The 13873-nt window shown below is 38.1% G+C and overlaps 1 protein-coding gene across 1 annotated transcript in view; it reads right to left on the bottom strand.

Annotated features, from left to right (window-relative positions):
- Positions 1 to 5187: 5187 nt before the first annotated feature.
- SLC6A2 (solute carrier family 6 (neurotransmitter transporter), member 2) overlaps positions 5188 to 13873 on the bottom strand; it is a 40424-nt gene continuing 31738 nt past the window's right edge. The window contains exons 9-12 of the mRNA XM_008943128.1: positions 11910 to 12010; positions 10000 to 10167; positions 7520 to 7591; positions 5188 to 5946 (exon numbers count right to left, since the gene is read on the bottom strand). Coding sequence (XP_008941376.1) covers positions 5923 to 5946; positions 7520 to 7591; positions 10000 to 10167; positions 11910 to 12010 — 365 coding nt within the window. The 3' untranslated portion in view covers positions 5188 to 5922. The remainder of the gene's footprint in view (positions 5947 to 7519; positions 7592 to 9999; positions 10168 to 11909; positions 12011 to 13873) is intronic.

Here is a 13873-nt window from a genome sequence, read left to right as displayed (position 1 = left end):
ATTGAACTAGACTGGCTGTGACTACAAAAATCTTATAATGGAGAAATAGGTCTTGTGTGATAACCTTGTTACATCAAAGTTGAATTTCTCGCCTTACAATATACACTTATATTCTATGAAAATTAAAAAAACTGGTAAAAATATGAAAATATTTCCTATACAGAGGTACCCTTATCTTAGGTAAAGTCTAGTCACTGCTATAAAAAGGCAGTAAAAATTAAGTAAAACACTGGTGTAAACCAAGTAAATGCTCACTATAAAGCTTTTATTTGTAAGGCAAATCTTCATCAGACCTATTAGAAGTTATTTTCAAAATATACTATTTGGAACTGATATTACCCATAGCAAACAAAAGCTAGGTCTTGTAGGTAAGTTCAGAGTGCAACGTAAATTACTACCTGCAAGTTCGAGGCCTCTTGGCAATGACCAAGAAACAACATGATACCTTAAAAAGAGAGACAGCTTAAGGCTTAGGAGTGTTCTTACTTTACTGGTTTATTTTTTTGTTCCCTTGTTAAAGAACTAAGTCAGTCATACAGTGGTAGCAATTTGTCTAAACATACTCTGTGTTTAAATAGTGAAGGAAAACTGATCAAATTCTCTAAGTAAACGCAGCTATGTTGTACTGTTAGGTTTTCCTGCTGGTTAAGATGTCTTTATCAGCCATCTAGTTCCCTCTAGCAGTCTGCACGTAGATGCATCTGAATTCAGTCTCGGGCAGTGAACAGTGCAAATTACTCACTAGCTGAGGTTCTTGGTCCTGTGCTCATCCTGAGCAGGCAAACCCAAGTAACTGTACATCTCATCACAGCTAAGGAACACGTGCATGCCTGCTTGGTCACTCTGCGTGGTCTTGGCTGATTGCCAGCAAAAAATGACAGGGAACATGGATTAGCAGGCGACAAGTGCTTGGTGAAAGGTTCCTAATGGAGTCTGAGTTATAACAGACTGAAATGGCTGAACAAAAAACTGTTTTCCACAGCATGGAAACACTGAAACATCTGTGCTTGAGATACAGCTGTTCCCTGTATACGATCCTCTCTGAAATGATGCAAGGTCACAGATGTAACAGGGCTTAACTGAAGGCCTAACTTAAGTTCTAAATTTTTTTTTTTTCTGGACTGTTTTGCAGTATCCTGTACTAGTGTAATGCTGTCCTAAAGGAAGCTGGAATGTGGCTGGCTTTCTCATACACTAGCTAATATTAGATTAGTAAATGAAGATCTATAATAATTCAGGTGTCCAAGCAGCTCTCAAAAATTTAGTCCTATGTGGTGATTTTTGGCCAGCTTTGCTTAAAATATGCTACTTTCAGCTTGTATATAGAGATGAACCTAGTAAAGTCACTTCAAGGTCATGTTTCTGACTTCTGTGATGTATTATATAAACAGTTAAGTTGCATGTTCTAACAGCTTAACTTTTCCACTGATGAGCTGGATCAGCCTGCAGTCACCAGCAGGAACATGGGTATGAGTCAGAGGAAGGTAGACTGAAAGTGTTTTCCTTTGGAGGAGACTTTCTGGAGGTGTTTCCAGAAGATCCGTCTCCCTGTACTATAGCCAAAAGACTCGAAAGTTGTTCAAGGGTCTAATCTGAAACATCATGTTGGCCTTTAAATTAAGGAGATTGAGTTCTTGGATGTGAGCTGATCTGTGGACCATAAATATTCTTAACCCTGTGAAAATAAAGTGTATTAGAACAACCATATCCTACTTTACTGCTGAGAGTGCCCACATTTTCTGTAGGTACTGTCATTTGTTGAGCTGTAATAACTGTCTTATGTCTGAGTCCTTCAGACCCATTTTAAAATGTTGTAACAGGGCACTGCAAATAAAAAGTTTGTAAATATGATCTCTTTTGAAACTGATGATCTGCAGTTTAAATTTGGTTCTGAGGAAATAAATTCATCAATGTTTACCAGTGCCTCATAAAACTTAGCTTTCCTTCACATCCTGGACTAATTCACTATCTACTTCACTAAAAGCAAGTATCTGCTAATTAATGCTCTGTGATTTGGAAGAGCAAAAGAGACATTAAAAGCAAAAGAACTTTCTACGTGGCCTCCTGCAACCTAACAGTACAAAATGAACTCAATTAATGTCAAAACAATAGCATAAGAAGTAGATGTATATACAAAATGTTTGGGCTTGACCTTTTTAAATAATAACATTTAAATGGTATTTTGCTGAGAAGAAATGACCAATTATAGGAAATTTCCTCTGGGAAAATTACATGCAACATACATTGCACGTGCAGTTAGAGAACATGTATAATAGTGACAGCCAAGTATTTCTCCTACTTTCTATATTTAAAAATATCATGTTTGACTGTGGTTTTCCTGCAAAATCCCTCACTATGGTCAGATGTCTTTCAAGTGTTGCCAAGGTGTGTGCCTCAGGACATGACAGAACACAAGAAGGACTGACAAAAAAGATATGGTTCAAACAGGGGCTGAACACTAAATAGCACTAGTGCTTTTTGGGCTGTTGCCCATGAAAGACCTGCTGTTTCTACTAGAAATCTAAATCTCTGGAGGCTGAGTAAAGTAGCTGTAGAACAGTGGCAGCTTGTCCTGCCATCTTGTCCTGCTGAATGACAGCAGGAGAGATAGCAAGCAAATGAGGGATTTCTTTTCTTGGTGCTCACCGACTTTCTGTGGCTTGATGAAACAATATGGATCACAGGCAGGTCTTTTTCACTGGCAGGAAGGAGGGTCAGAAGAGAGATGCTAATGTCTGACAGCTGCTTCCTTTATCATATTTTTAAAAAGGCTTTCAAGCAAATATTTTCTAGAACTCTCACATGAACTATTTAATTCTTTCACTGAATTCTTCCCACTGGCTTGTTACCAAAACAGCCAACATAATTAGCAAGCAGATGAAACTGCATCTTGAATAAGCTTGTATCAAAAATTTTCTGTGTTTGGAAGTGGGCTGCCTTTTCCATCAGCATCCCAGGGGGCTGTCTGGGAGAGCATGGTTCCCCAGAGCGCTTCTGTTCCCACAATAGATACAGCTGAGGGAAGGAGTGAGCTGCTTGGCTGAGAAGTCAAGACTGACTTAGAGGAAGACTTGCAGTTAAACCAAATGGGTGATGAGGACCTGACTGGGTGGGTTTTAAATATTTTTTTCTTTTAAAACTGCAAGTGGTGGAAATAAAGGGAGACAAGTATCTTAGTGGCATTTTATGTTTTCCATATTATATAAAGCAGGTGCCTAATAGTAGCTGGCTGCCAGAACTGTGGCTTCTTACTGGACTGTCTGCACCATGTCACAGAGAGGAGGAAAAGAATATAACCTGGTCTTGGTCTTTACAAAGGTGTTTGTCATTTGAATGGACACTAGTTTTTGTCTAATGGCATTGCTTGCTGTCCAAGAGGCATGAGGTAGTTGAACATCTTATTCTGTGGAGACATTTTTGTTCATCTCTGGGACAGAAGTTGTATTATTTTGGGGGAGACTTCCTTTGGGCAACATCTTGCACTTAAAACTTGCCTGTGCAGTCATGCAATGTGTATTCTCTTTTTTCTTTAGGGCTATTCCTGGTGATAAGATTCTTGCTTTCTATAATTTGTCTGTTGTCTTCTGTATAGATTGCAAGTTCTTTGTTTATAAAACCTCTGAACAAGATGGCAGTAGTGCAACCAAGTCCTGAGCTAGAAATACTACACAAAGCCTAAGAACTTATACTGTAATAGAAATAATGTGGTAGGTAATTGCCTTGGGAGTTGGTATTAAAATACAGTCAAACCCTCCCATGCTGGGTGAAGCTGATTTCACTCCCATTTTAAGATAGCCTTGCTCCTAGCTCAGAATGGTGATGAAATGTGACTTTACCTGGGTGCTCCTCTACAGACGGTGGTGCTGGGATAGTGGCAGTGGTGGCAATGTCACAAGCGAACAGTGCTGCACGCTGCTAGCCTTTGCAGTTGTGAGCAAACCAAAGTACAAAGTGATGAGCTATTAAAGCTCCATGTTAAAAAGCCCCCAAGAGTTTCAAGACGTGGTAATTATATCTACGCTAAGAAGCTTTTGAGTCATGCCAAGCTAGTGACCGAAGCGGCTGTATTATTGAAAAGTAAGCTTTATAACAATGAAAAGTCTCATGTAGTTTAGCAGACAATAAAAATGGGATTAACTATGAAGTTGGTGGGATGGCTTTTTTGAAGCCCTCAACATATTTTCACTCTTTGGCCTTTTGTGTAATTACAGAACTAGAACTGCAACATTTGAAACTCCTTTATTATTGAAATGTATTTAATAACTGGATTTAAATAGCTATCAGTCATCAGCTGGTCCAAAAAAATACTACTTCCTTTATAGTTAGAAGGAAATATTCTTTGGGTTTACAAGCCTGTTTAAATAAAACTACTATTTATCACAGAAACTTTTTAAGGAATGGACAGTATTTGATACATTCCAAAATATTGAGGATGTTGGAGGAAAAGGATAAATAAGGAGTGAAATTTTCCTTACATTATTTTGACCAGATGGCCATGTTAAATGGAAAAGGCCAAAATCACCTGGGACTTTTAAACTGAGCTGTTTTAAAGGGAAAAGCAAAACAAAACGAACCTCAACAAAAGTTGTTTTAGAAATAAAAAAAGCCCTATCATTTAAATGGTCTTTTTAAAAAGAGAAAGCGCTATGTACAGTTAAAAGACAAGCTGAATTGAATGTGTAGAGGCAGAAAAATTCAGAGGTAAGGTCCGGAGATAAACTCTAAGCTGGATTCAGCTGAGAAGCTACTGCCTCTGAAAATTACTGTGGATCTAGTGGCAAATAAGTACAAGAAATAACTTGAATCTACTGAATTTAGTGATCACTGGGAAGATGATACAGTGCTAAGTGATCACAGAATAGGAACAGCAGCCAAATGCAGAGTTTGTTCTGTATCTTCTACCTTGCATAATATTACCAGAGAGAAGAGCTGGAATTGGCTTAAGAGAGCTGAATATGCCTAAAATATTATTTTAAAATTTTCAACACAATCCTAGTATGTTTTGGTAGATGAATCCAAGTTAAATTACAAAAATATCATGTCCACAGCAGGATAATAAAGCCAGAGTTTGTATTTTGGTGCCTCTGGGTAGATGATGAAATTCTAAAAATTATTCTGTCTTCCTATGTACTTTTCATATGAAGTATGGGTCATACGGTAAAGCCAGGGAATATGTTTTTCCTTAAGTACAGTGCAGTGTTAAACTATATTCTGTACTTAGTAGCTGTAACAGGAATTCTGTTCGTGCCTCTCTTCAGCTTGTATAATTACACTGGACAGAAAATGGCATGGACACACATAGCAAAGACAACCTTCTTCACCAAGAGAAGAAACTAATAACAAACCACTGAAAATGAAGCACTGAGTCTTCACTTCAGAAGGATGCAAACTCATATCCCAAAGGATAGTATGGCAAGAAAGCTAATGACATTAGTACATAGTTAAAATTGCTCTTTCCTCGTAACTGCAATGTATTCTTTCCTTAGATCTAGGAAGGTTCAGGTGTTGTTGGTTTAAAATAGGTCATGGCATGAATATCTGAAGTAATTTTTACTGTCAGAAAAGCTTAAATTGCTTCTTCACAGTAAAAGAGCATTTAACTTATGTTGATTGCTTTTTTTTTTTTTTTCCTGCTCCCCCCTCCTCCACTTCTACCAATAGCAAAACTCACAAGTTTTGGTCATGTAGGGCTCTCATGGCACCAAAGGATGTCAGAAAAATTAAACGGAGTCTTTAAAGATTGTTTGAAGCCAAGTAATAGAAGGGAGGCATTGAGAACAGAGAGCAGATGTTTTCCCTCAAAGAGTCAGTAAATGAGCTCTGAGCCAGCCTGGTCCAAGTATAATCGAGGGAGCTTTGAATTTGACTTTTCTGTATTCTCAGTTTAGCTTATCATTGGCTTCTTCCTCAGCCTGTTGGTTGTCATATTGTTAGCCAGTGTTGAAGCTGCAAGGGAACAGAAGTAGTTAAGAATGTTATTAATTCAAATGATAGTAATGAAAGATGTTTAAAATACGCTGGTTGACAAACCTGGGGTTACAAAGAGGTTTCAAAATAAGGGATAGATTATAACAGTTTTTGTAGATTCCTCTTTGTAGTGAGAAATGTGCTGAATATAAAAGCTATTTAGTCAGCTCTCAGTTCACTTTTAAAAATCAGAACTGCCAAATATATGAGAAGAAAATTACTTGTTTGGTTACAGCAGGCAATGTTTTATTTACAAATTTAAACATCATGAACAAAGTACTAACTATGCTTTGGCAGTAGTGAAACCGTTTGTTGGCGAGAGCAACAAATTAATATGCTTTAGTGTTTGGCGTGATTTGAGGTATCAATAGGAATTTATTTCCAAGTAAAATCTTCTAATTTACATTTAATTTATTTGTTTCCTTTTTGCAGTTATAGATTTGAATTCAGAAGACCAATACTGTGGCTGTTTATAGCCTGTTCGCACGGGAATATCTGCCTCTAGAAAAATCAGGTTATTACTAACAGCTGAAACATTAAATTTTCAGACAACTGAGGACAGGAATAGGGGAAAGAGAAGGCAGGAAGAGGTGCTGTGCTACTGCGTATTCTTGGCCACGTCAAATAAATTATGGTCATGAAACAGGAAGCCTTTTCTTCCTGCTTCTATTCTGTATCCCATAAATTGACACTCAGATTGTTTCCTTTAAAATTCAAAATTACACTTCAAACAGCATCTTTCAGAGTAAGCAAAAGGCAAATTTATTTTTTCAATACCAACATACAAACCACCACTATAAAATCTGGGTCATGTTTTGAGGTGGTGTGCATAATTCTAGTTGCTTTCAACTTTGAAGATAGAAAGTGATCCAGCATGAATGCTGATAAGTGTAACAAGCTTCATATTTGCATTCTTTTTATCTTCCACAAAAAGGACTTTATTTCAATAAGCTCATTTTATTTGCTAAAAGGAAAGCAGTATTTGGAAACCTATAACATATTTTTCATGGGTGCTTAAGAAGTCTCCAGCAGTGTTTTCAATCAACTGGAGGCCTGTGGGGAAAGCCTCTCCCACATAACCTAGCACATTATTTCATCATGGCCATTATGTCTAGGCTCTGACACTGGATTTTGCTGTTTACCCTATGTCGTGGTACGGAATTTGAGTTCAGGAAACAGGACTTCAGATGTCTGTGCAATAGCTGAGAGAGAGGATACCACTTGTTCAAATGCACATGATAGTTAGGAAATATGTTTGTCTCTTGGTAAGATCTTACTGTATTCAAATGGAAGTTAAAATACGGGATTCAGGTGATCTGTAAAACTGCGGCTTCTGCTTAGTCAAAGGAGGAAGGTGCCAAAACCCTTCCACGAGGTGATGCATATAGTACTAAGCCTCCTGAAGATTAAGTCTTTTTGTGCTGGCAAAAATAAAGAACCACAGACCTGCAAAGGTATCCACTGTGAGGAGATTGGTGCAGACCTCTAGCTGTTGCTGGAAACAGGGAAGGGTTTATATCAGGAGAGGAAGCGTGGTGAAAAGAGTACAAACCTTAAACTGCCTGACATTTCCTTGGGCCACGAGTTGGTGCTCGTTTTCAGGTGTGATGCAGTAAGCTAGTCTCTAAACCAGATGGGAAGAAGAGCAAAAAGTCAGCCATAGGAAGTGGCATTATGTCTGTAATCCCCACTCTATAACGGGGAAGTAGCATGAACTTTATTTAAAACAGTAACATAAATCTTTAATATCACTGTATCATGTGCCTTTAACTTAGCCACTGAGAGAACAAGCTTATTATAAGCCCCTTGGTATTAGTCTTTCATATAAGAAGCAACAGTGGAAAGTTTATGCAAATACTAAGTCCAAATATTTAGCAAGTGCATATGGAAAAGAACATCAGGAACGAGTTGGCATCACAGGCCTTACATCCCCTAAATTCACACTGTTCTCCTAGTGCTGTAATGAGGTTGGCCCATCCCAGTGTCAGGAAAGAGGTACTGACTGCTTGGCAGCTCATCTCCCTTGCTGTCCCCTGTGTTGTGATATTTGGGATCACACGTAGATTTTGGTTTATTATGAACTTTAAACCAGTTTACAGAGTTCCCATTAGACTAAGAGCATACCTTCCTCCATGCATTTAAGTGCCACAATTTAGGGGATCCTATCTTATCATAGTCATTCGGCTGTAATACACCAGCCTTTTGCTATATTTCTTGTGAGGAAAGAGGAGAGTTGCTGTCTACAGGAACTGTAAAATGCAAACCAGAACTTGCCAACAATACAAAATGAATGAGAGAATGTGGGTTTGGTCGAAGGCTTCTACAGCCCAATATTGGTAAACTCATGCAAGCTGGCAAAAGTCTGCTGGGCCAGCACGAATTATTCGTTGACACTTAGATGCTACTAGAAAATGGGTGAGAAGAAAACAAAGGGCTTATAAAATTGCTGGAAATGAGAACTAGAAACTGTGTACAACATTGGGATGTTAGAGCTGATGAAAATGGGGCAGGTGAAGAGGAGTTCCTGCTCTGGGGTGCCCTTCTGAGGTGAACATGAAAGGAGGTGACTGTAGTGTTTCGTTTATCCCTCTGGGTCTGCCAGGTCTACACAAGGGGTTGTGCCCTATCTAGGTAATGGGTGAGAGCCTGTTCTCTGCTAAATTCTCTGTGGTGGTGGTGCAGTGATTTGCCGAAGAGGGTTAGTGTCTTGCTACACCACTGTGTAACTGTAGCTGTAGGGAAGGGAAGCAATAGAGCTAGGTGTAGGTCTGAGAGTCTAGATTAGGTTATAAAATTATGACATGCGACGGGACAAAAAGTGATGCTGTATAATGTTGAGGGGTCTTACTTCTGAGCACCATTACAGGTTTTAAGACTGTGGATAATTTACTATGACTGTGGTTGTAAAATAAATGTGATCAGTGAACCATAATTCTGTGCCATTTTGAACTGCTAAATAAAGCAGAGGGGGGAGAACTGTAAGAAAATACGGATGCATTTTTTTCCATAGAAACAGATTATTTTAAATAGAATTTATGCATTAATATTAAACATAAACATATAAATAAAGTTAAAAGATCACCACCAAGATTTCAATGTTAAACTTCTTGCTGTTAGGCAAGTCATTAGAATGGGATAGTCAAATTGTTATGCCCTTGGTTTCTGCTCTGTTCAGTGCACAGTTCAGGCATATTATACATTGAGTTGCTCTATGTAGTGCAAGATGCTTCTGTCTAGTACCCTGCTTCTTTTACTGAAGTAGTTGAAAAGCAAGAGGCTAGATGAGATGATAAGCAGTGCCTGTATCAGAATTTTCTTTGATTTCCAGGTCTGTTTCAGCACCTTGGTCTATCTTGAATATTAAGTTTCTTCAAGCATTCTAATATTAGTGATGAACACGACAGAAAGATCTGCATTAATTCTAGCCATGGCAGAAATAATTCCAAGAAATAGAAGGATAAGAATATGAAGTGGCTGCTGTTAAAGACAGAATACTGGAGAAAATGATCTGCTGCTGTAAGGCAGTAAAACATTCCTTCTGTCCTTACTAGATGTTCATCAAATGAACACAGGGCAACTCTGGGGGCACATCGGGAGAGGTCTGAGTCAGCTCTGTGTGTATGACAGTCTACAACACTCCAGTCCAGAGTGATACAGGATACCTTGGACTGAGCTCTGCTTGGGCAGAACTGTGTGGAGGCCATACCTCAGAGCTGAATAGGAAGATAACATAATTTGTAATTTTTTTTTTTTTTTTGCTAATAAGGAAAAAAATCTCATTCATTAAATTAATTGCATGCACCAAAAATAATTTTTCAGTATTATGGTGCTGCCTGGGAAGCTACTTTCTGTCTAGAAACTTACCAGCTTGCAGTAATCCTACCTCAAAACTCCAGTCCTTCTGATGGTTGGATCCAAAAGGTCACTCATAAGTAATAAGTTTTGGGAGTAAGAGGAACAAACTGCCAACCTATATCCAGCCATTTTGTTTCACAGCAACATTTCACGACTTTTTATTAGCAGTCCACTTACTTCTTTGAAGGTCCCACGCACATTCATAAATTTATAGATAATATAGGCAGGCACAAGTATCATTGAAGATAATGCTATTCCCCAGCCGATGCGGTTCGCCCAGAGAGGGAAGGTGTAGTCATCGTAGGTCAGAGGCTTGAAATTTATTATGCTGACTATCACAACAAACTAGGAAAGAAAGAATAAAATGAACCACCATTTGGAGATGAAGAAACTTGGTGGAAAACTGATTTTATGTGTTTAATTGGGCAGCCACTCTTAAGGTGTATTTCAGCCTAGCTTCACCATTTACTTCTGCCCTCTTTACTTTGTGGCTCTTACTACTTAAACTGTTGAAGTTCTTGATGCATTTACTAGTATTAACAGTTCATTTTAGCTACTCTGGACACAGGTTGCTTGAAATTTTGGTAGGAAGATCAGGTGATTGTCAATAAGTTAAACTGTTTTGATCAATTTAACATAATTTACTTTATTAATGTACTGAATGACAAACCCAAAAGATAGGCTGTAAGAAGGTGAATCATATTTACTTATCCCCTATAAACCAAGATTGTATTGTCCATAGTGCCTTTTAGAAAACTGAGGAAATATACAGGCATAACAAAACTGCACAGTGTCCCCTACTCAGTGAGATATCATTCCCATGGGGTTTAAAATATATTGGTACTCAATAATTAAGTTGATATAGTCCAAGTTTAGCACTTCCACATGGAAAAAATATTTGTGCATTGCGATGGCTGAAGGGTGCAGTTAACTACAGATTCTTTTTGTTCCTTACGCTCCCTCGCAAGCTACCTGACACATAGACTGACAGTCAGCTCAACTTTCTCTGCCTAGCTGGGTAGAACTCTCTCTTTGTAAGATTTACATTTACAATAGTCTCCCAGTGTGCAAAACCTAAAGATGCTTGGTGCAGCATTTTTCCATTTTACCATAGGGTGCAGCAGTTTTCCCTTGGACTCGAGTCAGCCTGTTTGAAGTGCTGCAGGATGTAGTTCCCTACCAGCTTCTTTAGAGAACAGTGTTTAAATGAATACATGCTTGGTAGGCGCTTACTGATTAATGGGGGCCAGAAGCTTTTATATTTAAAAAAAGAGTGGACCTGAATGCTGTCAGAAAAGCCTACCCAGTGTATCTTTGGAATAGCACTACTGCTTTAAGAACGCACAGCTTCAATGCACTTAGGAGACTCCTAAAATCATAGTGAGGGCAAATTTCCCTATTATTCTTCCTGACCTTTTGATTTACAAATATACATAGGAAAAGTTCCCAATATAAAACTGTAGTTTAGTTCTGAATCTGACCTTTACATAAAGCAACCAAATTCACACTGGGATTTTTTTTTTTCCCCCAGTGTAATGAAGCACTTTTTTTTTTTTTTTCACAGAAGACAGCTTACAAGGTATATTTAATACATCACTTCAGTGTTTCATGTAGCTAATTACTGGGTCTAGTTGTGTGTTAGGTTTTTTAGGGTGTCATTCCACAATTCAGGGATCTTGGTATCCTTCAAGGCAAACCAAATTTTTGCTAACATGATCTTTTATCCCTGGTTAGGTTATTTTCCCAACAGAATAATTAGTGTTTAATATGCATAGATAGTGGTGGAACAGGGAGAACACTGCCTAAATGTGCAGTGTTCCCTAAGAAAAGCTGCCTTCTTAAATCTTGCTGAAGTGAAGGGACAGAAGATGACCACAGCCAGAGTTAGCTTCTCTTTCACAACTGAAATGTATTATACAAAGCGTGACCACTGCAATTGAGGAGAAATAAGAATTAAATTGGAAATTCTTTTCATCCTGACATCAGGCATAGTAATGAATATCTTGCTCTTAATACCTACCTATTGTATATTCTAGAAAGCAACATACTAGCATTCTCTCCATGAGGAAATAATTGTCAATACTTACCAATAAAAAAGCAGGGCTAACAAATTTCCAGCACAGTCTCCAGTAGAGGCCTGGCTTGAAGCCCATCATTTGTTGGATATCTTCACTGAATCTGTCCACACCTAGAAGGGATGTGAACATCAGAGTGACATAAATCTTAACTGAAGAGATGTCAGAATACCCCGAACATCTTTTTCAGAAAGCAGATGTGAATGACTTCCAAATCAGAACATATACAACCACATTGAGCTCCATTCAATGACTAGAGGTGTTTCTGACAGCACTTTATCCAAGGCTTAAATGCCTGTAAGCACTTAAGGCCTGTTGCAAATAGCATGACTATTGAAAAGTGTCACTTCACAGATATCCAGAAGTCAGGTTGGAATGCACGTGGGTTTTTTTTAATAGCTGTGGGCTACTGTAAACTATTTACTCAGTACTATTAAGTGTACACTGAAGGAAAATTCAGGCCCTTACTAACACCAGCTGCTTACTGATAATCATGTAGATTCCTATGATCCTGATTTATCAAAGGAGGCTTATTTGATCCACTTAATGGCATACTTAACTTACCATCCAGTGTTTCACTGAATACCACAGAATGTTCATTGTAACTATGACAAATATTTATCTTTTATTGCTTTCCAAGGAATTGGAGGGATGCTTCTTCTGGTCAGTGTAAATGTGTACAAAACTATATCAGCTAGAAACAGGTGGCCTTTTTTACAGTACTGTGCCTGTATGTCAAATAACTTTCAAATATTTTTAAAGCTTGTAATACCAACTAGAATTTTCTAAAATTGTTATCTCTGTATGCATCTGAATATCTAATAAAGTAGCTGTTGTAGATACCTTAGAAGATACATGATCTGTTCATGTGAGTAAAAACTAAGAGTAGTCAGAAATTTTACCTGCTGCAGTAATTCAGATAGCAGAGGATAACAAGAAAATTGTTAAACTCACATAGATTAAAGGTACATCCTCCTAATTGTACCAGGAATATTGAATATGGGTTTAGAAACATGGATGGCTTGTTCACTTAATTATTACCAAAACATTGATAGTAACATACAGTATTTCACTGTAAGACTTGTAATTGCTTCTTGAATTGTAATACAAAGTTTTCTGTTGCCAGAACTAACTAACAGTATCCCATTTGAAATCACTCCATCATTAACTACCTGCAGTGGGAGTTGCTGCAGTGCAGAGAAATGGAGGCACCAGAACAAAGCTCGTGAAATAATGGCCAGACACGTCATCACATCACAGGCACTGACTTAATGGCCAGAGGGGAGAAGAGCTGCAAATACTCAGCTCTCAGTCTTTAATATCCCTTGAGTCCATCTAGTCTGAGATTTTGTATGTGTGTGTCGCTGCATGTGTGTATTTGGTACTTATGTCAGTTGAAGTATTAATAGTTATAAATATAGTGTAAATAGTTGCAATAGAAATCTTTTCCCACAGCCAATGCAGAAAGGGAGACCCTCTGACCTTGTTGACTCCCCTTCGGAAACACTATCTAGACCAGGACTTCAGAACAGATCACGCTGTGCAGGCTGAGGTGAAAACAAAAACTCTGCTGTCCTGGATTCCTCAGGACATACCAAATTCTTTAACAGTGAATAAGAAAGAAATGGCATTTCAGTCACTGTCTTTTAATTTCTTCTGGGTTTTGCACAGTTAAGTGTTATAAATTCTGAGTCTGAATACCTTAGGAAGCACTGCACAAGTATCATGTGCTTTCTCTGAGTGGCTTTACCCTGATTGAGCTAAAGATTTTGAATCATCTACAAGGGTATCAAGCTGTCTGGATGTAAGAAATGTATCTTTTTACTCTAGTAATATTTTAATTCACATCAACTCACATGCTTTGGACTTCCTGAAAATAGTCTTCAGTGGAACATTTTCCATCTTCAGTATTTATTGGAACACTTTTTTGGCATGAAGTAATACTATAATTTATGCAAGCAAGCATGCATTTTATA

This window comes from Merops nubicus, unplaced genomic scaffold (assembly GCF_000691845.1).
Source record: "Merops nubicus isolate BGI_N331 unplaced genomic scaffold, ASM69184v1 scaffold27266, whole genome shotgun sequence".
Taxonomy (NCBI): domain Eukaryota; kingdom Metazoa; phylum Chordata; class Aves; order Coraciiformes; family Meropidae; genus Merops; species Merops nubicus.
Note: the sequence above shows the minus strand (reverse complement) of the source record. Positions and strands in the feature narration are given on the sequence as shown.